Source organism: Halichoerus grypus, chromosome 6 (genome assembly GCF_964656455.1).
Source record: "Halichoerus grypus chromosome 6, mHalGry1.hap1.1, whole genome shotgun sequence".
NCBI lineage: Eukaryota > Metazoa > Chordata > Mammalia > Carnivora > Phocidae > Halichoerus > Halichoerus grypus.
This window is the reverse complement of record NC_135717.1, coordinates 7,418,798-7,439,842: the sequence shown is the minus strand read 5'-3', so window position 1 is coordinate 7,439,842 and position 21,045 is coordinate 7,418,798. Positions and strand designations below refer to the sequence as shown.

The 21,045-nt window shown below is 59.5% G+C and overlaps 1 protein-coding gene across 1 annotated transcript; it reads left to right on the top strand.

Moving 5' to 3' along the window:
- The first annotated feature begins 1,708 nt into the window (after positions 1-1,708).
- Positions 1,709-18,879, top strand: EPHB4 (EPH receptor B4). Its single transcript, XM_036073371.2, has 17 exons — positions 1,709-2,245; positions 4,995-5,065; positions 5,272-5,559; positions 6,297-6,693; positions 8,216-8,371; positions 8,560-8,892; positions 9,192-9,316; positions 9,724-9,889; positions 11,177-11,279; positions 11,495-11,559; positions 11,679-11,792; positions 11,904-12,151; positions 14,976-15,191; positions 15,503-15,652; positions 16,050-16,243; positions 16,448-16,603; positions 17,775-18,879. Exons 1-17 carry the CDS (start codon positions 2,194-2,196, stop codon positions 17,905-17,907), a joined length of 2,967 nt encoding a protein of 988 aa, XP_035929264.1. The 5' UTR covers positions 1,709-2,193; the 3' UTR covers positions 17,908-18,879.
- The last annotated feature ends 2,166 nt before the right edge of the window (positions 18,880-21,045 follow it).

Here is a 21,045-nt window from a genome sequence, read left to right as displayed (position 1 = left end):
TCATTTCCCTGTGCATCTGGGTGGGTCTCTCTCTACCATCCAGGTCATGCAACCCACACACACACCCCGTAAGCATGAACTGCATCCCCCACCAAATGAGACAATTCAAACAATCAAGGGCTGAGGGAGGTTGAGCACAGAGCCCAGGGGGAGATATAAATGTAATTTTTAGAGGAAAGAATCTGAGTGCATAGTGAGAACAAGGAAAAGTGTGTGTGTGTTCTGAGTGAGGAGGTGGGTGGATAACCTGGAGGAGAAGCTGAATAAGAGAAGGGAGACAGGGCTTGAATCAGGGAGGGAGGAGGGAATTCCCGGCCAGGGGCTGGTCTGCCTGGCTCCAGCCAAGCCGGCTGTTTCCTGCCCTCTGTGACCCCCCACCCCGGTGCAGGACCCAGGCAGGGCGACGAGGAAGGGCAGGGGTGTGGGGAGCACCACTTGTGGCAGGGAGATAAGTGCGCTGGGACAAGAGGTCACTGCAGGTCTGGCTGTCCTCTCTGCAGGGTTAGAGGCGCTTGGCCGTCCCCCCACCCCCCCCCCCGCACCCTCCCCAACCCTTCAGGGCATCAAGGATTCCTCCTTCCCTCTCTCGGCTCCTAGGGAACTCCAGACTCTGTCTCCCTTAAATTTCTGAGTCTAAACCCTTTCCTTCCAGCTCTTCACTGGAGAACTCCAGGCAGCATCCGCCATCCAAACTGCTACCCACACTATAGGTGCCCTGACCTAGAGGGGGGTTGGTGGGAGGAGCACTGCTTTCCTGGACCCTCCCCTCTAACTGATGGGATCGGGGGGGGGGGGGAGGTGGCGGCAATGAGAGGAAGGGCCCTCCCAGACATCCCGAGGGCCCCCAGGAGCCAGACAGGAAACAGCCTCGGGAAAGACAGCAGCGGCTCCGGCCCAGCCCCAGGGGTCAGGACTGCGGCGGCCAGGAGCTCTCCCAGTGAGAGTGAAGACGGTGATTTGGGAATCCATCCAGACCCTTTACTCTCTCGGTCCCACCTACCTTTTATTTACTCTGCTTCCCTTGTTTCTATACTCCTCCGCATCTCAAGCCAATTGCCCCACTTCCCACAGTTTCCTGCGCTATGTTGCGCGCACAGTAGGTCCCCAATACCTAATGTTTGTTTAAAGATTGTGTGAACGTTCGCTCCAGGGTCATCTAAGCTGGGGTCGCTGCCTCGGGGCCCAACGCGCCACCCTCCATCCTCAAAAACTTCCCCCAAACATGGTCCCCTGCGCCATCTGTGGGGTGGTGGGCGCATCCAGAAGTAGAATCCGAAGTCCGCAGGAAGGCTGGAGCGGCCTTAGAGTGCGTGGTGCGGGTTTACGCGCACCTCCGGGAGGCCCTCAGTGCTGCTGGATGTGTTTCTCTGCTGCCTGCTGCGTGCTGGGTTCGGACCTGCCCCGGGGGTCGCTGGGCCCCGGCCCCGACACGCGCGGTCCCCGTCGGGGCGCACGGCCACCGTGCACGTCTGGGCGGTCCCCGGGCTCCGCGCCCGCCGCCCCTCCCCCTTCCCCAAACTTTCTCCCAACTTCCCGACCTGCTCCACTCGGCGCCCCGCTCTGCTTCCCTCATGAATTATTCAGCAGCGTGCGCTCCAATCAGCGCGCCCCGGCCCCCACGCTGAGCCCGGGCTGGGGGAGGGGGGACCTCCCCCGCCTCCCCCCCCGCGCGCCCCTCCCTCCCCGGCCAGGCGCCGCCCGGCCCAGTCCCAGCCCGGCCCAGCCCCGGCCCGCCCGGCCCCGCGCCGCAGTCTCCCTCCCTCCCGCTCCGTTCCCGCTCCGCTCCCACCCTCCCGGCCGGCGCGGAGCGCACTCGGCCCCGCGGCGCGAGCAGCACCGCTCCAGGGAGGGGGGGAGACCGCGAGCGGCCGGCCCACCCCCAGCCAGCCGGGGCGGGACCCCGAGGCCCCGGAGGGACCCCCGACTCCAGCCACGTCTCGCTCTGCGCCCGCCCGGCGCAGCCAGTGTGAAGACGCTCCCCGCCCGCCCGCGCGCGCGGCGGGGACGCGGGGCCACACCTGGGCGCCGCCGCCGGGTGCCGGTGCCGGGCGCGCCCGCATGGGCCCACGCTGAGGGCCCCGACCGAGAGTCCCGCGCGGGGAGTCGGCGTCTGCCCTCTCAGGGCGGGTTCAGACCTGGGGGGGCTGGTGCCCCCCAAACTCGGATCGGATCCAACCCAAGAGAGACGGCGCCATGGAACTCCGGGCTCTGCTTTGCTGGGCTTCGCTCGCCGCCGCCTTAGAAGGTGAGTTTCCCAGGGGGCACCCTGGCACTCGAGGGGCCCCTAAAGTTGGGCCTGGGAGTGAAGGGGCCGGCCTCTGTGCCCCTAGCCCGGCACCCCAACCCCGAACACTTCGGACCAATAGTGCTAGACCGGGCGGGGGGCGGGGAGGAGGCGGCCCAGCGGGGAGTGGAGTTTTCTTTTGTTTGGGAAAGAGAAGGAGTGGAGCTCCGTCCCGGGATGTGCTCCTGCCGCAGCTTCTCAGACTCGGAGCCCTGATTCTGTACGCCCTTTTGGCAGCCTTTCCTTTTCTCCCTACTCCAATCTCTCCGAAGTTTCTGTCCCTCTTCCCACCTCTGGCAAACATGAGGAAACGTTTCTGGAGGAGGAACTGCAGACAGGGCAGAACTTCGTGCTGGCCCAGAAAACTGCCCCCACCCCCCATTCCTCAACGTTCACACCTTGATCCTGCAGTTTCCCGGGGCCTCTGGTAGGACGGCTGCCTTCTGCGCTCACTCTCCAAACGCCCAGATCTCTCCCAAAGCCACTGCCTCTGCTGCAGTGAGGTCCCCTCCCTGGTTGCCCCAGGCTGCCCCCCTCCCGGCCTCTTAAATGCTGTCTAGACCCCCAGCCCTGCCCGAGTTCCTTTCTCCAACCCTACAGGCCAGCAGAAACTGACCTTCAGAGCCCCCCCGAGAAACACCTGAACTTAGCCTAACTACCCATCTCTCTAAATTTCTGATTTTTCTGTGTCCCCTCCACCAAATGTTTCTTCATCCATGAGGCTCTTCCCTCCCCTCACCCCCTAGAGGGGGAGCCAAGAGCCCTATAAACCCTCCTCCTACAGCCCTAATCTCCTCTCAATGAGCTGTCTCCTTCCCCCCCTTCACTGCCTGGAATCAAAGGGGTCTCTGGGGGGTGGGTCAAGGGGGGGGGCTGCTGAGGAGGAGGAATCAAAGGCAGTTAGAAACCCCTCTCCCCCAGGCTGGGCAGTGCTGCTCTGGGCCGAGGATCAAAGGCTGGGGATGGGGAGAGGAGACCCTTGCCCGGCTCGGAGGCAGAAGGGGAAATAACTGGGAGGAAGGCAGGCAAAGTGGGGAGAGTCCCCCCACCCTCAGGGCGAAGTGTGGTGAGAGGGAGGGAAAGAGGCGAAGGAGAAAGGGCCTGCCACCTAAGTGCTTTCCAAGCCCGAGGTCTGCGCTAAGCGCTTTACATTTTCACCTTCACAACAGCCCTGCAGTGGGAGGGATTGTTACCCCCATTTTACGGATGGGGAAACTGAGACTTAAAGAGGAGTTAAGTAACCTGCCCGCGGCCTCGCACCCCGTGAAGGCAAAAGGCAGGAGGTGGAAAATGGAGGAGAGACGGCGACAGTCTGGAAGGGAGGTGGACAGGGCTGGGGAGAGATGGGAGAGGCAGAAGAACTGACAGATCAAGGCAGGCTCTCTGAGCCCGAGATAGGAGGAGAGAAAGTGAGTCGCTCCGAGCGTGCGGAGGACAGCCCTGAACAGACAGTGTGTAAATTGGAGACAGGAAAACACTATCCAAGCTGGAACAATGGAGGGTGGGGACGGCAGACTCTATCCACCCCCTTCCCAGAACCCGGGCATCCTGTCCCCAGCGTGCCGGGCTGGCTCCTGCCACCCCTGGGGGGCCCAGGCCTCACCTCGGCCTGGCTGGGGTCCCACCTGACCCCTTGCCCTTGAGTGGACATCACTTGGTCCCGCGGAGGAGGCTGCCCCACCCACCCACCTTCCCTTCCCTTCTCTCCTGTGGCCCCCACGGAGCAGGGGCGGGAGTGGGGAGGGAGGCTGGGGGAACCTGGTCCCAGGTGTGCTGCTGGCTCTCCTGGGGCCCCCCACATGGCACTGGCCTCCCAGGGGATTCCCGTACCCTCCCTCCACCCTCCACTGCCAGGGGCTCTGATGTTTCTCCTAATCCCCCCTTCCGCCAGAGCCCCACCCCTCCCTCGACGCCCCTCCCCTGAGACCAGAGCAGAGCCAGGTGTGTTCACCCCTCTGTACACACACCCCTAAAATCTCCTCCCCTTTTCCTTCCCGTAACCAAATCCAGATGTGAGGCCTCTGCAGGCAGGGGCTGGGGCGGGAACCCAAGCGTCCTGGCCTCCAGCATTTCCTCCTCTGACAGCAGGGAGAGCTCTTGGGGGGCGGCAGGGGGCGGGGGCGGCAGGGCTGGGCCTCAGGAGCGGAGTACCACCCTCAGGGATCTGAAGGACTGGAGGGTTTGGTCTGAGAAGGGGGTGTGGGCCTGGAAGAGGAGAGTGGAGTTGGGGAGAGGGAGGCGGCTGCTTCGGATTTGGGGCAGGGACTGTGGAGCGGCGGGGAGGCAGGCCCTGTAAGGAAGGGGTAGCCCCGCACCTGCTGTTCTTTGACCTCCTCAGGTTAGGCCAGGTCGGGGCTCTGCTTTAACCCTGTCTGAGCCATTTGGTCTTCCTCCCCTCTCCTCAGGGCACAGCGGTTCTGAGCGGCCTAGATCTGGGAGCCATGGACGGGGGGTGGGGGGGGATGGCGGGGTGGGGGGGCAGCCCGGTGCCTGCCAGCCATGGGGGGTGGGGTTGGCGCTCAGAAACAGAAGGACTAGAAAGGGGACAGCAGAGGGCAGGACTTGCCCCCCTCTTCATCTCTTGGCTCAGTCGGCCCCAGTTCCACCAGCTTGGAGCTAGGAGGACCCACCTGTCTCAGTCAGTTCCCAGGGACCTGGTCTTCCTGGTGTCTCCCCCAGTGCTGACCGTCTGTTTGTCTGTCTGTGTTAGAGACCCTATTGAACACAAAACTGGAAACTGCCGATCTGAAGTGGGTCACGTTCCCTCAGGTGGAAGGGCAGGTAAGAGCTGGGCCCAGGAGCCGGGGCTTGGAGGGACACCCAGGGAGGAGGGACAAGACATGCCACCAACCCCCCACATCCCAGCAGCTGGGGCATATGTCCTCCTAGCCCTCGCTCTCAGGGGTCCCCTCCCTCTAGCCGCTCCTTGCTATAGGACAGACATCCTCCCCACCTTCACCCCCAAGCTGACCCCCTTCTCCCCACAGTGGGAGGAGCTGAGCGGCCTGGATGAGGAGCAGCATAGCGTCCGGACCTATGAGGTGTGCGACGTGCAGCGGGCGCCGGGCCTGGCCCACTGGCTGCGCACCGGCTGGGTCCCGCGCCGAGGAGCCGTCCACGTGTACGCGACGCTCCGCTTCACCATGCTCGAGTGCCTCTCCCTGTCGCGGGCCGGGCGCTCTTGCAAGGAGACCTTCACCGTCTTCTACTTCGAGAGCGATGCTGACACGGCCACAGCCTTCACGCCAGCCTGGATGGAGAACCCCTACATCAAGGTACCCGGGCGTCCGGGGCCCCACCACCAGCCAGCGTGGCCTAGGAGCAGTGGATGAGCTTCCAAGGCCCTGGGCAGGGGCACTGGGCCCTAGAAGCAGGAGGCTCCAGTCCAGGGAGGGAAGAAGGTGGTCTGCTATGTGGAGCGGTCACGGCCAGGGCCGCTCTGGTCCCCGGGGGCGGTCGTCTGGGCCACCCTCTGCCACCTCCCACATTCTCTGATCTGAGTACGCCTTGCCCTTCAGAGACCTCTCCGTTGTGTCAGCTGATGCCTTACCCCGGAATGCCTTCTCTCTGGGTCTTCTACCCAATTCCTACTTGTCTTGGAAGCTTCGACTCCCCTGGGATGCCTCTGCTGTGGTGCCCACCCTGGGGTCTCACCTGTCCTAGGTCTCATCATGCTTTGAACATACATACCTATTTCCTTCATTTCAGTTCCCTTGGCTTCAAGTCCTGGGCCTGGCACAGAGTAGGTGTTGATAAATGTCTGTAGAATGAGTGAATGAACAGAAAGGGGGTACGGGACAGAGGCTGGGCGCATGGTAGGAGCTCAGCAAGCATGAATGGGTAATGTTAGGGCCTGCAGGAAAGCGCACGCTGGGAAAGGTAGAGAGAAGGCTCTGGAACAGGAGCTGAGGTGGTCAGGGAGAGGGTGAGCTGGGAAGAAGAAAACAGTCCGCCTACCTGGTCCTTGGGGAGTGGAAGACCGCGGCAACGAGTCTCTTCCCTCACCTGGCAGGTGGACACAGTGGCCGCCGAGCACCTGACCCGGAAGCGCCCTGGGGCCGAGGCAACTGGCAAGGTGAACGTCAAGACGCTGCGTCTGGGCCCACTCACCAAGGCTGGCTTCTACCTGGCCTTCCAGGACCAGGGAGCCTGCATGGCCCTGCTGTCCCTGCATCTCTTCTACAAGAAGTGCGCCCAGCTGACCGTGAATCTCACCCACTTCCCGGAGACTGTGCCTCGGGAGCTTGTGGTGCCCGTGGCAGGGAGCTGTGTGGCTGACGCTGTCCCCACCCCCGGCCCCAGCCCCAGCCTCTACTGCCGGGAGGATGGCCAGTGGGCCGAGCAGCCGGTCACAGGGTGCAGCTGTGCTCCCGGGTTTGAGGCCGCCGAGGGGAACACCCGGTGCCGAGGTGAGGGCTGGCGTCTTTTCTGGACAGCTTGGCCATCCAGGCAGGGAGAGTCCTATACCCAGCTCTTGCAGCCACTTAACATTTCCATTTGGAACATTCTTGGTTCTCAGGGGCACTCGGAAGGCCTGTTTCCAAAGCCTCCGGCAAAGGTCTGAGCTCTCGCACCCTCTTTGTCCTAACTGTGTCCAAGCCCTTTCTGGACGAGGGATGCAGGGCTGTCCTCAGGATGGGGGGGACTTGGGCTCTGAGGACAAAGGCATCATGGTCTCTATTTCATGCTCACTTCGGGTTTCCTCTGACTCCCTGATACTGAATTCTCACTCAGCTGTTTCTCTAGAGCAGGCGTTCAAAACCCGGGTTTTGTAGATAGAACGTAAGGGATCTGTGAACTTCTGTAGAGAAAGGAAATGACATTATTATCCCTCATCTCTGCCTGAAATTGGCCTTGCGTGTGGAATCACAGTGACAGGGCCCAGCGGTCATTTGCACATCCTTCAAACCCTGGCTATTTTCCCAGCCCATTACAGATGATGCAAGAATATCAAAATGCTCTTCTTGGCCCATGACGTCTTCTGTATTACAGTGGCCGTTAGACGTGCCCCTCTATCTTGTAAATGAAGAAATGCACGCGTTCCTGTGGCACAAACTTGCTTTCTTCATGTTTTGATCATTGTATTTTTTAAAAAAAGATTTTATTTATTTAGGGGCGCCTGGGTGGCTTAGTTGTTAAGTGTCTGCCTTCAGCTCAGGTTATGATCCCTGGGTCCTGGGATCGAGCCCCACATAGGGCTCCCTGCTCTGCGGGAAGCCTGCTTCTCCCTCTCTTGTGTTCCCTGCTTGTGTTCCCTCTCTCGCTGTCTCTCTCTCAAGCAGGGGGAGTGGGAGAGGGAGAAGCAGACATCCCACTGAGCAGGGAGCCCGATATGGGGCTCAATTCCAGGACCCTGGGATCATGACCTGAGCTGAAGGCAGACGCTTAATGACCGAGCCACCCAGGCACCCCTTGATCATTGTATTTTGATTCACTTGGTTTCCTTTGTGATCCTGTGTGTTTTGTGGTGTGCATTTATTTTTTTAATTATTTTTTAAAATGATTTATTTATATGAGAGAGAGCGAGAGCACAAGCATGGGGAGGCGCAGAGGGAGAGGGAGAAGCAGGCTCCCCCCTGAGCAGGGAGCCCGATGCGGGACTCGATCCCAGGACCCTGGGATCAGGACCCGAGCTGAAGGCAGACGCTTAACTACTGGGCCACCCAGGCTCCCCTGTGGTGTGCATTTAAAAACATACTTCTGAGCAGGGCTCTGTGGGTTCACCGGACCGCCACAGGGTGTTTGGTGATGGTGGGAGGGTGTGTTGAGGTTAACAAAGCTTGGAGTCCCTGATCTGAAGGGAGGGTCTCCTTCTCTTAGATGTTCGGTTTCTGAGCTCTTTCCTCCCTGCTCCCCACTTTGCACTCCATGCAACCTTGGGAGCAGCCGAATGTTTCTGATGCGTGTTCTTGAACGCGGTTTCTCTTTCAGCCTGCGCCCAAGGCACCTTCAAGCCCTTGTCTGGCGAGGGGTCCTGCCAGCCGTGTCCGGCCAACAGCCACTCCAGCACCATTGGCTCACCCATCTGCCAGTGCCGCAATGGGTACTTCCGGGCCCGCACGGACTTCCGGGGTGCGCCCTGTACCAGTAAGTGACTGGCGGCCCCTGGGGTGGTGGGCGGGCACCCACTGCAGCCCCCGGCCTCCCCGGCCTTCCTCCGCTTGGCCCTGGCCTGCTGGGGCCCAGCGGAGACAAGAAGCCAGAGAGGCTGCCTGGGTGCCCCGCTGTCCCCCCTCGATGATCGGGTCAGCCTCTGACTCCCTGGTGTCCCGCAGCCCCGCCCTCTGCTCCCAGAAGTGTGGTTCCCCGTCTGAACGGCTCCTCCCTGCGCCTGGAGTGGAGTGCCCCCCTCGAGTCCGGGGGCCGAGAGGACCTCACCTACGCGCTGCGCTGCCGGGAGTGCCGCCCCGGGGGGTCCTGCACGCCCTGCGGAGGAGACCTGACCTTCGACCCTGGCCCCCGGGGCCTTGTGGAGCCCTGGGTGGCAGTTCGCGGGCTGCGTCCAGATTTCACCTATACTTTCGAGGTCACGGCTTTGAACGGGGTGTCCTCCTTAGCCAGCGGGCCGGTCCCGTTTGAGGCTGTGAATGTCACCACCGACCGTGAGGGTGAGACGGGGAGCCGGTGGCCGGCCGGGAGGGAGGCGGGCAGCCTACGGGCCTGAAGGGGGAGAGGCAGTGGCGGGGCCCTGGGGTCGCCAGGAAGCATGGAAGGTCAGGACTTGCAGGGTGAGAGGCCGACAGAAGAGTGAAGGGAGGTGCAGACTTCAGCACGGGGCAGAGAGTGTCAGAGGGAACTCTTGAAACAGCGGGAGGGCTGAGACAAGTGTAGACTCAGAGGCAGAGCTGGGAAAGATCGGGGCAGGCCTGCCTCGTGCAAAGCCCCTAACGTGTCCTCCCCCTCGCAGTACCGCCCCCCGTGTCCGACATCCGGGTGACACGGTCATCGCCCAGCAGCTTGAGCCTGGCGTGGGCTGTTCCCCGGGCACCCAGCGGGGCTGTGCTGGACTACGAGGTCAAGTACCATGAGAAGGTGAGACCAGGACGCACCCCTAGGGGCTTGGGGTGGATAGTGGGATGTGTTCTGGGGGCCGGCTGAATTCCAGGCACCCGAGAGGCTGGAGGTCCAGCTGTGCTGAGTGCTAGCTGTGTGACCTTGGGCCAGCCCCTTGGCCTCTCTGAGTTCAATATCCCCAATGTAGAACAGTTACAATAACGGTGCCGGCCCCACAGAATTGCGGCGAGGATTAAATGCCGTAACGAAAGCCAAACGCACAGCACAGTGCATACGTAAATGAGCACAGAGGCCCCACCCGCCAACACCGTGGAACCAAGATGCAAGTCATGGGGGCACAGGGTGGGGGGAGAGGCGTGGGAAGAGCAGTGGAAACTGGGGGGCCCTGGCTTACGGCCAGCCTTCCCCGCACCCCCCCCCGACAGGGTACAGAGGGCCCCAGCAGCGTGCGGTTCCTGAAGACGTCGGAAAACCGGGCAGAGCTGCGGGGGCTGAAACGCGGAGCCAGCTACCTGGTCCAGGTGCGGGCACGCTCCGAGGCCGGCTACGGGCCCTTTGGCCAGGAACACCACAGCCAGACCCAGCTGGACGGTGAGCCTGGGGAGCAGGGCGTGGGCAGGGGTGCTGCCCCTCCGTCGTGCGGGAGGCCTTGCCTGTGCCCTTGAAGGACCCCTAAAGTCACATTCCCATGCTCCTCTCTCTATGAACCACAAGTCATTTTTGGCCTAGTGAGGAGAGCATAGGCTGCAGAAGCCAAAACCAACAGCTGGGAGAGAAGACCTGCCCAGTGGCTTTCCAGCTGTGTGACTCTCAGCAAAAGCCTGACCCTTAAGCCCCAACTCTCCTCCCCAAATTGGAAATATCACGAGGCCTCTCTCCCAGGGCTCCAAGGATTAACTGAGGTGACACCTGTTCATTTTTTGTTTTAAGATTTTTTTTTTTTTAATTCATTAGAGGGAGAGAGAGTGCAAGCATGAGCAGGGGGGAGGAGCAGAGGGAGAGGGAGAAGCAGGCTCCCTGCCGAGCAGGAAGCCCGATGTGGGGCTCGATCCCAGGACCCCGGGATCATGACCTGAGCCAAAGCCAGACGCTTAACCAACTGAGCCACCCAGACGCCTGACACCTGTTCATTGTAATACGCTTGTTGGCCCAGTGACTTTCTAAACCTTTTAACGGTTTGAGACAGGATTCACGTACCATACGATTCACCCTTTAAAGAGAGTACAGTTCAGTGGCTTTTAGTATGTCCAAAGTTGTGCAACCATCACCACGATTCATTGTAGACCATTTCAGCATCCAAAAAGAGACACCCCTTCAATCACCCCCAGCCCCCGGCAAACACTACCTTACTTTCTGTCTCTGTGGATTTGCCTATTCTGGACATTCATACGAATGGAGCCCTACGTTATGTGGCCTCTTGTGACCGGCTTCTTCCTTCAGTCGGCACGATGTTCGCAAGGTTCATCCGCGTTGGGGTGTGTCTCCGTGCTGTTTATAGCTGGAAGATATTCCATTGTATGGCAATAGCATGTTTTATTCATCCATTCATCTGCTGACGGACATCTGGGTTATTTCCACGTTTTGGCTACAGACCTTTTCATTTTTAGCCCTTGCGGCCTTCCGTGGGCCACCAGTATGTATAACTGAACAAAATCAAACCCGCTCTCACTGTAACGAGGTTGGGAAACTTCCTCCCTTGCCCTGAGGGACTTCGGAGGAGCCCGCGCTGGTGGAAAGCAATTTGGAAACCACTGTGCTTTCCCGCACCTGCCACACCGCCGGGGGCCTGTTCTCAGGGGAGCACAGCTCATGCCTTGAGGCTGGTGTAGGGTCCCCAGGGCCCGTCGGCTTCTTCTGATCGCAGCTTTTCTCCCCCAGAGACCGAGAGCTGGCGGGAGCAACTGGCCCTGATCGCAGGCACGGCAGTCGTGGGTGTGGTGCTGGTCCTGGTGGTCATTGTCATTGCTGTTCTCTGCCTCAGGTGAGCACTCTGGGGCACCTGGAGGCCCTTGGGAGGAGGGCCCGTGTAGATGGCCACCTGCCCTCATGCTCCAGGCAAGCCTCCCTCGATGCCCCAGGATACTTGTTTCCTCTTGGAAGCTTCTCTGATCCCCGCTCCTCCTCCCCCCGGTCCTGTCCCTCTGGAAACGCAGAGATGGGTGATTCCATTTACCTTTTCTTTCCCATTGGCCACAGGAAGCAGAGCAATGGGAGAGAAGCCGAGTACTCGGACAAACACGGACAGTATCTCATCGGGCACGGTGGGTAGGCCTATGCTGAGGGACACAGGGCTGGGGCAGGGGCGGTGAGCCCAGAATCCGGGCCTCGGAGTGCAGGGGAGGTTGCCTCTCGGTTAACAGGACCCCGCATGGTTCCTCAGGTACTAAGGTCTACATTGACCCCTTCACTTACGAGGACCCTAATGAGGCTGTGAGGGAATTTGCGAAAGAGATCGATGTCTCCTACGTCAAGATTGAGGAGGTGATCGGCGCAGGTGAGAGGGAAGATGGGTGCTCGGGGTAGGGGTGCGGGGTGGGGGGGAGTAGGGGGAAGGAGGGCCAGACAACGGGCAGAGGAGGGCTGACCCTCAGCATCCTTCCCGAAGGCGAGTTTGGCGAGGTGTGCCGGGGGCGGCTCAAGGCCCCAGGGAAGAAAGAGAGCTGTGTGGCCATCAAGACCCTGAAAGGGGGCTACACGGAGCGACAGCGGCGGGAGTTCCTAAGTGAGGCCTCCATCATGGGCCAGTTCGAGCACCCCAACATCATCCGCCTGGAAGGTGTGGTCACCAACAGCGTGCCCGTCATGATCCTCACCGAGTTCATGGAGAACGGCGCCCTGGACTCCTTCCTGCGGGTGAGCCCCCTGTCCCCCAGCCTCCCGCGGCCTCCCGCCCTCCCCCCGGCACAGCCAAGGAGCTCAGGACCAGGATGGTGGGGTGCACGTCCCACCCCCTATGCCCCTCGTTCTCCCTCCAGGACAGCTAGAGTTCCCAGGACTCGCCTTTCCTGCGGCCGCGAGTGGAAACGGCCCGTCTGTGGGGCCAGCGGACCCAGGATTTGGAGGGGTGGTCATTCGTCCTCTTGACAAATGCTTCCTGAGCGCCATCTGGTGCGTCAGCCACTGTCTTAGGCCCTGGGAATAAAGCCATGAACATCTCTGCCCTTGACAGTGTAATGGAGGAGACAGTAAACAAACAAGCTTTTAAGAAACAGTTTGGAGAAGTGGCTTGAGATGCCGGGGAAGAGCTTATTTTATTTTTGTCACTTGAACAGGTTTTACTGGGTATTATTTTATTTTTCCACTTTACTGTACATCCTTTTTAAAAAACCAAAACATTTTCCTACAGAGCAAAACATTGCATTGAACAGAATTGTCACACTTTCATGGGATTATCCAGTACCCGGTCACTATTCACATTTCCCTGGTTGTCCCCCTATATGTCTCTTCCTCCTGGTTTCTCCAAACCAGGATCCAGTTCAGGATCAAGCATGGCACCCGGTGGTTATTTCTTGGAGCCTCTTCAACAGCCAGGACAGTCCCTTGTTATGACACTGACATGCTGAAAAGCTGGGCCTCTTATCCCCTTGAATGTCTCTTCCCTGTGGGGTCAGTTAGCTTGTTTCTCTAGTTAAGAGAAGATAGATCTAATGTTTTGATAAGTCCAAAAATCACTATCTGTGGCCAGCCTCCATCGGGGGTGCTGTGTACCTTGCACGGCACCCCATCCGGAGACAGGCTACCTGGCTGTCATCAGGAGAGATGCCAAGGCAGACCCCGGGTAGTGTGATGACAGCCGGACCCTCCACCGTCGACACAAGGGTCTGTTCCGGTGGTACCAGACAAAGGTCCAGTTGCCCAGGGGAAAGGGGATTTATTTTAGAAGAGATGACTTTTGGGCAGAGAAAGAGCCAGCCATGAGCAGATGGAGGAGAAGCACATTGGGGGAACCAGAGCGGGCAGGAACCCGGCATGTTCAAGAAGCAGAAAGGTCTGGGGCACCTGGGTGGCTCAGTCGGTTAAGCATCTGCCTTCGGCTCAGGTCATGATCCCAGGGTCCTGGGATCAAGCCCCATGTCGGGCTCCCTGCTCAGCGGGGAGTCTGCTTCTCCCTCTGCCTCTGCCCCTCCCCTGGCTCATGCATGCATGTGCGCGCTCTAATAAATAAATAAATAATCTTTACAAACAAAAGGCCCGAGCAGAGGAGCAGTGGTAGATCTCGATGTACGTGATGGTCAGACCACGTGAGCCTCGTGGCCTTAGTAAGGAATTTGGATTTGATTAGAAGTTCCAGGGGAAGCCTTTGGAGGGATTTCAGCTGGAGAGGGGTGATTTTCAGAGCTCCCTTTGGTGATGCTGGGGAGTAAGAGCCAGGAGCCAGTGGGGAGACTTGCAGTCTTTTGGGGTGTGAGGGTTGTAGCAGGGTGGGGAGAAGTGGCTGGATTCGGGACATGTTTTGGAGGCAGAACCTGCTGATGGATCGTAAGTGGCGGATGAGGGAGAAAGGAATCACAGACTCCGGGGTCTGCCCTGAGCATCTCGCCAGCAGTGTTTCCACAAGCTGACATTCAAGGCCTACGGTAGGTGCAGGCTTGGAGGATTGGTTCAGAATTCAGGTTTTGGACTCTGGCCCTGGCCCTGCTTGGCCGCCAAGGGTCCCCTGCGTGCTTGCTGAACCCAGAGTGTGGGATTCTTTCACTGTGACTGGCTAGCTTATCTGGTGAGAGCAGACGTCAAGATCAAGGTCAAGCTTTAGGTCTTGGTTTGGGGGCTGTGGTCATTGATCACACCCAGTTTTTCACTGCTCTCTTACAAGCTACACACAGCTGATTCAAGAGAGCTGAGCAAGGTTGCCTTGGTTCAGCGTGGATGCATCTGCACCTGGGGACAGGTGGCTCCGAGCCCACGCCGACTAGCAGAACTCTGTGGCTGTCCCATAAAACGAACATGTTCGATCAAAGCATTTGTTGAGTTTGCCCTGGGTGTAAAGCTCTGTATTAGACTAAGTAGAAGAAAACGTTAAAGTGATCTCCTTACAACCTTTTTTTTTTATTTTTTTTTTTTTAAGATTTTATTTATTTATTTATTTGAGAGAGAGAGAATGAGAGACAGAGAGCATGAGAGGGAGGAGGGTCAGAGGGAGAAGCAGACTCCCTGCCGAGCAGGGAGCCCGATGCGGGACTCGATCCCGGGACTCCAGAATCATGACCTGAGCCGAAGGCAGTCGCTTAACCAACTGAGCCACCCAGGCGCCCCTTTTTTTTTTTAATTTTTAAGATTTATTTATTTATTTGAGAGCGCACGCAGCAGGCGATGGGCAGAGGCAGAGGGAGACAGACAACCCTCACACTCTGTGCTGAGGGCAGAGCCTGTTGCGGGGCTCGATCTCACGACCCTGAGATCATGACCTGAGCCAAAATCAAGAAGCAGACTCCTAACTGACGAAGCCAGCCAGGCGCCCCTCCTTATAAACTTAAGCATTGTGTCGGGTTAGTGCGGTGAGCGCTGAGAGGGCTCAGAGTAAGAGAAAGGAAGAGGGCTTACCTGGGGAGTCAGCAGGACTGCCTGCAGGGGAGCATGACATGGGTCTGCGAGTGGCAGATCTGGTTCAGAGCACGGAAGGCGGGGGCAGGGCGGGTGAGCTGTCCTAGCCGTGTCCTGTCCCTTGTCCGATCTCCAGCTGAACGATGGCCAGTTCACCGTCATCCAGCTGGTGGGCATGCTGCGGGGCATTGCCTCGGGCATGCGGTACCTTGCCGAGATGAGCTACGTCCACCGAGACCTGGCCGCCCGCAACATCCTGGTCAACAGCAACCTCGTCTGCAAGGTGTCCGACTTTGGGCTTTCCCGGTTCCTGGAGGAGAACTCTTCTGATCCCACCTACACGAGCTCTCTGGTGAGGCTAGGGGACCCGCGTCTGAACTCAGTTCTTAGGGCCAGGTGGAGAAGGAAGCTTGGAAAGGTGGGAGGCGGAGAGTTTGACAGTTCCGATTCAGGGACTGGATGTAAGCACAGACCATGGAGGGGGCGGTCAGCTTAGGGAACCCGACTTCCAGTGTCCAGGAAAAGAACAGAGTTGAGGAGCTGTGTGTCTGAGTCCCAGAAAGAAAGGAGGCCTGGGGGAAAGGCGGCAGGGGGGGGGAGGGGGGGCTGGAATGCCTGGGTCCTGTGAGTCCCTCAGCTCACCTTTTCCTCTCCCATCTTTAGGGTGGAAAGATTCCCATCCGATGGACAGCCCCTGAGGCCATAGCCTTCCGGAAGTTCACATCTGCTAGTGACGCCTGGAGCTACGGAATTGTGATGTGGGAGGTCATGTCATTTGGGGAACGGCCATACTGGGACATGAGCAATCAGGATGTAAGTGTCCCGTGGTCCTACCAAGCTTTCCTGGAATGTTCTCTCACCGGGGATATGGGGGTGGGGGGGAGTGGGGTTCCCAGAGAGCTCATCACTGTTGGGTCCTTGAGGGTGGCAGAAAGTAGAGTTGATCTTTGTATCCAAGACTTTGATACAGCACGTCTAGTCACAGAAGGACACGGAGAAGGAGGCCAGGGTTGGGAAGTTACTCATCTAGATCTTGGCCCAGGAGCCACTGGGGCATCCAGCCACAGCCAGCTTCGGCCCCGGCCAGGAGGACCCCCCGAGTCTGCCATTCTCGGGGCCTATGGCACCTCTTCCACCTTCTTCTGGGGGTCTTTTGGCATCCTTGTTCTCCCAGGAGATCCTCACCCAGTGCTTCTACCTGTCATTCCAGGTGATCAATGCCATTGAACAGGACTACCGGCTGCCCCCGCCCCCAGACTGCCCCACTTCCCTGCACCAGCTCATGCTGGACTGTTGGCAGAAGGACCGGAATGCACGGCCCCGCTTCCCCCAGGTGGTCAGCGCCCTCGACAAGATGATCCGGAACCCGGCCAGTCTCAAAATCGTGTCCAGGGAGAATGGCGGGTGAGGACCCCAGAGGGTGGGCCTCCTTCCTGCACTCTGCCACCACCTGAGAATCCCCCGCTTCCCCCTCGGAAGTATCCGGCCCTCTGGTGGTATGTGGGATTGTCCATTGTCCCCGTCCGCTGCTCCAGGGCTGGGCTCAAAGTCCCCACCCTGACGTAGCCCCTGACTCAGCGTGCCCCTCCCCATCCTTGCCTTGTCCAGGGCCTCACACCCGCTCCTGGATCAGCGGCAGCCTCACTACTCAGCTTTTGGCTCAGTGGGTGAATGGCTCCGAGCCATCAAGATGGGACGATACGAAGAAAGTTTCGCGGCCGCTGGCTTTGGCTCCTTCGAACTGGTCAGCCAGATCTCTGCTGAGTAAGTCGTGGCACGAGCTGGAGGTGGCCGTTGAGAGCTAAACAGTGTCAGGGGCACCTGGGGACCAGAATCAGGCCCGCCAGTTTAGCAGGGACCTTTGGGGGCAACTCCTGGTGCCAACTCTGTTATCTAGAGCAACCCCAAAGTAGCAGCTCCGGGGGCTGAGAGCCCAGGGAATCTTCCATCCCCGCAGTGCCCGCCTCACCTGCCTCACCCCCGTCAGCCCCTTGCGCCACCTCAGCCCTGGGCCATCTTGCTCCTGTCCTGCCATGGGTATCTGTCCTTGTGCATCTATCTACATTCCAGACCCTGCTGTCACATTAACAAAGTGTCAACTCTGGCTGCTTCCTCACCCATAAAAGGAGAAGGTTGGACTGGGTTTTGGAGATCATTTCCAGCTTTAATGTTAAATGGTTTTATGGTTCCAACGCCTCCCGAACACTGTGTTCCCCTAGCTGGCCTCTCTGGTTCTCCACCTTTCTGCCTGCCCCTTTCCCTCCCAGGCTCTCTTCACAGCCCAGGTTTGAATAACACACGGAAGGAAGAGAAATCTGGAACCAGAGGGTGGGAGGCAGCCTCCCGGCCGGGCAGCCCACACACCCCGCCCCCTGCTCCCTGACTTGTTCCAGAGCCGCCCTGCCTGACACAGGTCCCTGCTCTCCATTTCCCACCTCTGCTGTTTTCCCTTATCTCAGGCTCCAGGCCTCAGGATGGGGGCGGGGGGGGGGGGCAGCTCGTTTTCGCCCCTCCCCGCCCCTTCCTTCCCACCCGCTCTTTCTCTCTCAGGCCTTTTTCCTTCTGACTTCTCCTCTAGAGCAATCTGTGCAGCCCTTCCCCCACCCTCATTTTGTGCGCTTTTCTCTCTTTCATTCCTCCCCTTCGCTGATTCTCTGCCTTTTCCTAATCCTTGTCGGAGCCCCAAGCTGCAACCCCCCTACCTCCCTTCTCTGGCCAGCCCGGCTCCACCCTCTACTGCGGCTGCGCAAAAGGACTGCCACTGGCTCCTAAAGCCTTTGGAAACTGCCCGCAACTATTGGCAACTGTTGACGTGTACCCCTCCCCTGCTGGCCTTCCTGATTGGCTGACAGTCCAGAGGCGGGGCGTGGTCTCGAGCTAAGTGAACCTCCCCGGGAGTCCCTCTGGCCTCACCTAGCTCTCCCTTCTTCCCCAGGGACCTGCTCCGAATTGGAGTCACTCTGGCGGGACACCAGAAGAAAATCTTGGCCAGTGTCCAGCACATGAAGTCCCAGGCCAAGCCTGGAGCCCCAGGTGGCGGGTCGGGAGCACCAGCCCCCCAGTACTGACCTGCACTTGCTTGTCTGGCCCCACCGCTCCGGAGCTGCAGGAACTCCCGGCTGGGGACACAGCTCCCCTTCTTCCTGGGGCAGAGTCGGACGGGGACCCAAGAGGCCGCCATACCTGGGCCCCACTGGATTGCACTTTGAACCCGTGGGGGTGGGGAGCTGGCAATTTGGAGAGACAGGATTTGAAGATTCTGCCATAGGAGTGTAGAAATCATCACATGCCCCCCAGGCGGGAAGCCCTTCCCTCAGGATTGGGTGTGACCGGAGGGAAAGGAAGCGCCTCTAATCTGCCAGCTTCCCAGGGGTGGTTGGGCTCGATTCCCACAGCCTCCCTCTGATCCCCAGTTAGGGCCCCACGTGCCCCTCCTCACCTCGAAGGGCCAATGCACTGCCCTGCAGACCAAAGAGAAGAGGGTGACTAGCCTGTGAGCTCGGGAGCGGAGCGCACCCGTCGTGGCGGGAGGCGGGAAGGGGCGTCGCGGCCCAGTGACAAAATCATTGGACCCAGATGTCCCCAACCTTGCTGCTGTCTTCCCGAACTCAGTTTTCCCTTGTAAATGCCCCTCCCCCATCTGCTGCCTTCATATTGAAGGTTTTTGAGTTTTATTTTTTGTTTCGGTCTTATTTTTTCCTCCCCCCCCCCCATTTTTTGTCGTTGTTTCTTGTTGTTTTGTTTTTCTACTGTCCTTGTCATAACTTTCTGTGTTGGGGGGGAACGTGTTTCGTTATTGCCTCCTTCGCCCAGGGTGGAACAGGGACTCATCGTCGTGTCTGTTTCCGGAACAGTGCCTTGGTCGCACCACAACTCCCAGACACTTTCCTGCCCCCAAGTAGCCCCAAGCTGTGTCCGTGAGGGGGTGTGGGGGGGTGATGTGGTGGTGGAAACCAGAGACAGACACCAGTGCTTGGAGGGGTTCTTAAATTATATTTAAGACAATTTTTTTTGTATAAATAAAAGAAAATGGGAAGCGATGCAGTCCTGGGGGTGATTGGGAGTGGGGGATGGACTGGGTTTCTGCAGAGACTGGGGCCTGGGTATGGAGGAGGCGTCGGAGGTCTGGAGGCAGGGCTGTGGGGGGCTGCGGGCATGCTTCCCCGTCCCAGGGTGTGTTTGAGGTGGTGGGGTGGGGGCAGTGGGAGATGAGTCATTGGCAGCTGCTTCTAACGGCTCCAGATGGTTCTGCCAAGAGCCTGGGGCACCTCCGGGGTGGGGCTGCCCCCTCCCTCCCCTGTCCTGGTTCCCCAGCCCTGGTAGGGGCCGCAGGAGGCCAGGGAGGCCTTGAGCTTATAGCCCTGCCCAGCCCCCTGACGGGGAAGAGGGGGGCATCGGCTGGGGTGGGGGTCCACTCAGATGAAGGAGCCAGATGTGGGCCAGATGTTGACAGCTGGGGTTGGTTCAGAGGCAAGGGGGGGAAGAGTCTGCATGGGCTGTGGGGGAGGGGCAGAGAGCTGGCGTGAGGGATGTGGACCCCCCACGGTACACACACACACACACACACACACACACACACACACAGATGCTGGGCTGAGTCGTTGGGAAGACAATTCCCCCTTTCAAGATGCTGCCCAGGCAGGTTCTCCCAGCCTCTTGGGAAGGGGAGGGGAAACCACCTGAGTGTCTTCTCCCAACTTCTCCCTCCCAAACAGGAAGACAGGAATGGGGTCAAGCCCCTGCGAGTCTTTGTGGCCGTCTTCTGTTCCTTCCCTCCTAGTCTGCCCACCCCCAGGGACACCTGCAGGGACCAGCGCTGTTTACCTGGGGCAGCCTTGTTTCTGCCTCAGTTGCCCCCTGTTGTGCTGGGGTCTGTGCAGGACCCAAAATAGCTTCTGCCCTTCCCAGCCCAGGGAACCTTGGGTGGTGATCCTGTCTACAAGTTCCTACCTACCAGAGTCCCTAATACTCTGGAATCCTCTGTCCCCTCCCTTGATGACCCATCACCCATGTTTTGTACACCCGAGGGGTCTGGGAGGGACTCTATCCTGCCACAGATGGAGGGGGTCTGGGTCCTGGAGGAGGAGGTCTATCCGGAGGATGCCCACCCAGGCCACCCCTTTCCCCTGCCAACCAGACATCCGGGCTAGATAAGGTGACCTTGGTTGTTGAGGGGAGGAGCTGAGGTCAAGAGGACAGGGCACAAATGAATAACCGGCAAAAGGGCAAAGACGAGGTGAAGGGGGCTGGGGGGGCAGGTGCGCAGCAGGGAGCCCCACCGTGCCCAGGCTGAAGCATCAGCAGCTCACGGAACCCCCTGAGCGCTCCTGCCACGCCCAGCTCCAGAGTGGGAGCTGCTCCCTACGGCTAGCCTGGTGGGGGGCCATCCCTCCCTCCCCGGGGCCCTTCCCCACCCAGCTGGGATCTCAATTCCTTAAACGTAGGTGGCTGCTAGGGTCATCTCAGAGAATAAGCATAGGACCCAGTGTCCTGCCTGCTTGGGCACCCCTCTGTCCCTTGGGGTCTTCCATCCTGACCATTCCCACCCCAGCTGGTGGCCTTCCTTTCCTTCTTGGGACCCAAACAGGATGTCCCAGACCCCACCCCCAAGCAGGGACCTGCCTGATGGAAGGCACGGGACTCTGGGGAGGGGTCAGAATTAGCCCTTCGGCCTCAGGCTGAGGTGAGCCAGCCACTCCTGCTAGGATGGGGCTCTGAACTCCTGGGCCCCCAGACCCCACCCCCAGTTGCCATAGTAACCCCTAGGCCCTTTTGGGAAATGGACAGGTGCAGAAGGTGGAGGTCCCCCCCCCCACCACCACCGAGGGTCACAGGCAGTTCGCCCTTTGGAAAAAGCCACATTCCCCATGCTTAGCCTGCACCCAGTGATTAATCTCATCGTTAGAAATGTCAGAGTCCTTAGGATCACCTTCCACGAGCCCTGGATTCCTGTGAAGACGGACAGTGCAGTCTTCTCCTGTTCCCCAGAAGCCAGAGGGCTGGACGCCCCACCCCCAAACGGCTTTGTCCAAAGAACAGCCAGACCTCCGTCCCACCTCCAGTCCCCCTCCCCTCTGGACGTTTTGCAGGGCACCCAGCCCTGGCCTCCCCCCACCGCCTGCACACCTATGTCCCTCCCTCCCATTTCACCGCCCCCCCCCAAGACCCACCTCACAGACCCTTCCTCCACCACAATCATGTGGAAA

Bases quoted from the DNA above. Each gene is read 5' to 3' on its own strand.
- EPHB4 (XM_036073371.2), top strand. From the start codon at position 2,194: ATGGAACTCCGGGCTCTGCTTTGCTGGGCTTCGCTCGCCGCCGCCTTA. The intron at 2,246-4,994 runs GTGAGTTTCCCA...TGTCTGTGTTAG, and splicing joins GCTCGCCGCCGCCTTAGAAG to AGACCCTATTGAACACAAAA. The intron at 8,893-9,191 runs GTGAGACGGGGA...TCCCCCTCGCAG, and splicing joins TGTCACCACCGACCGTGAGG to TACCGCCCCCCGTGTCCGAC.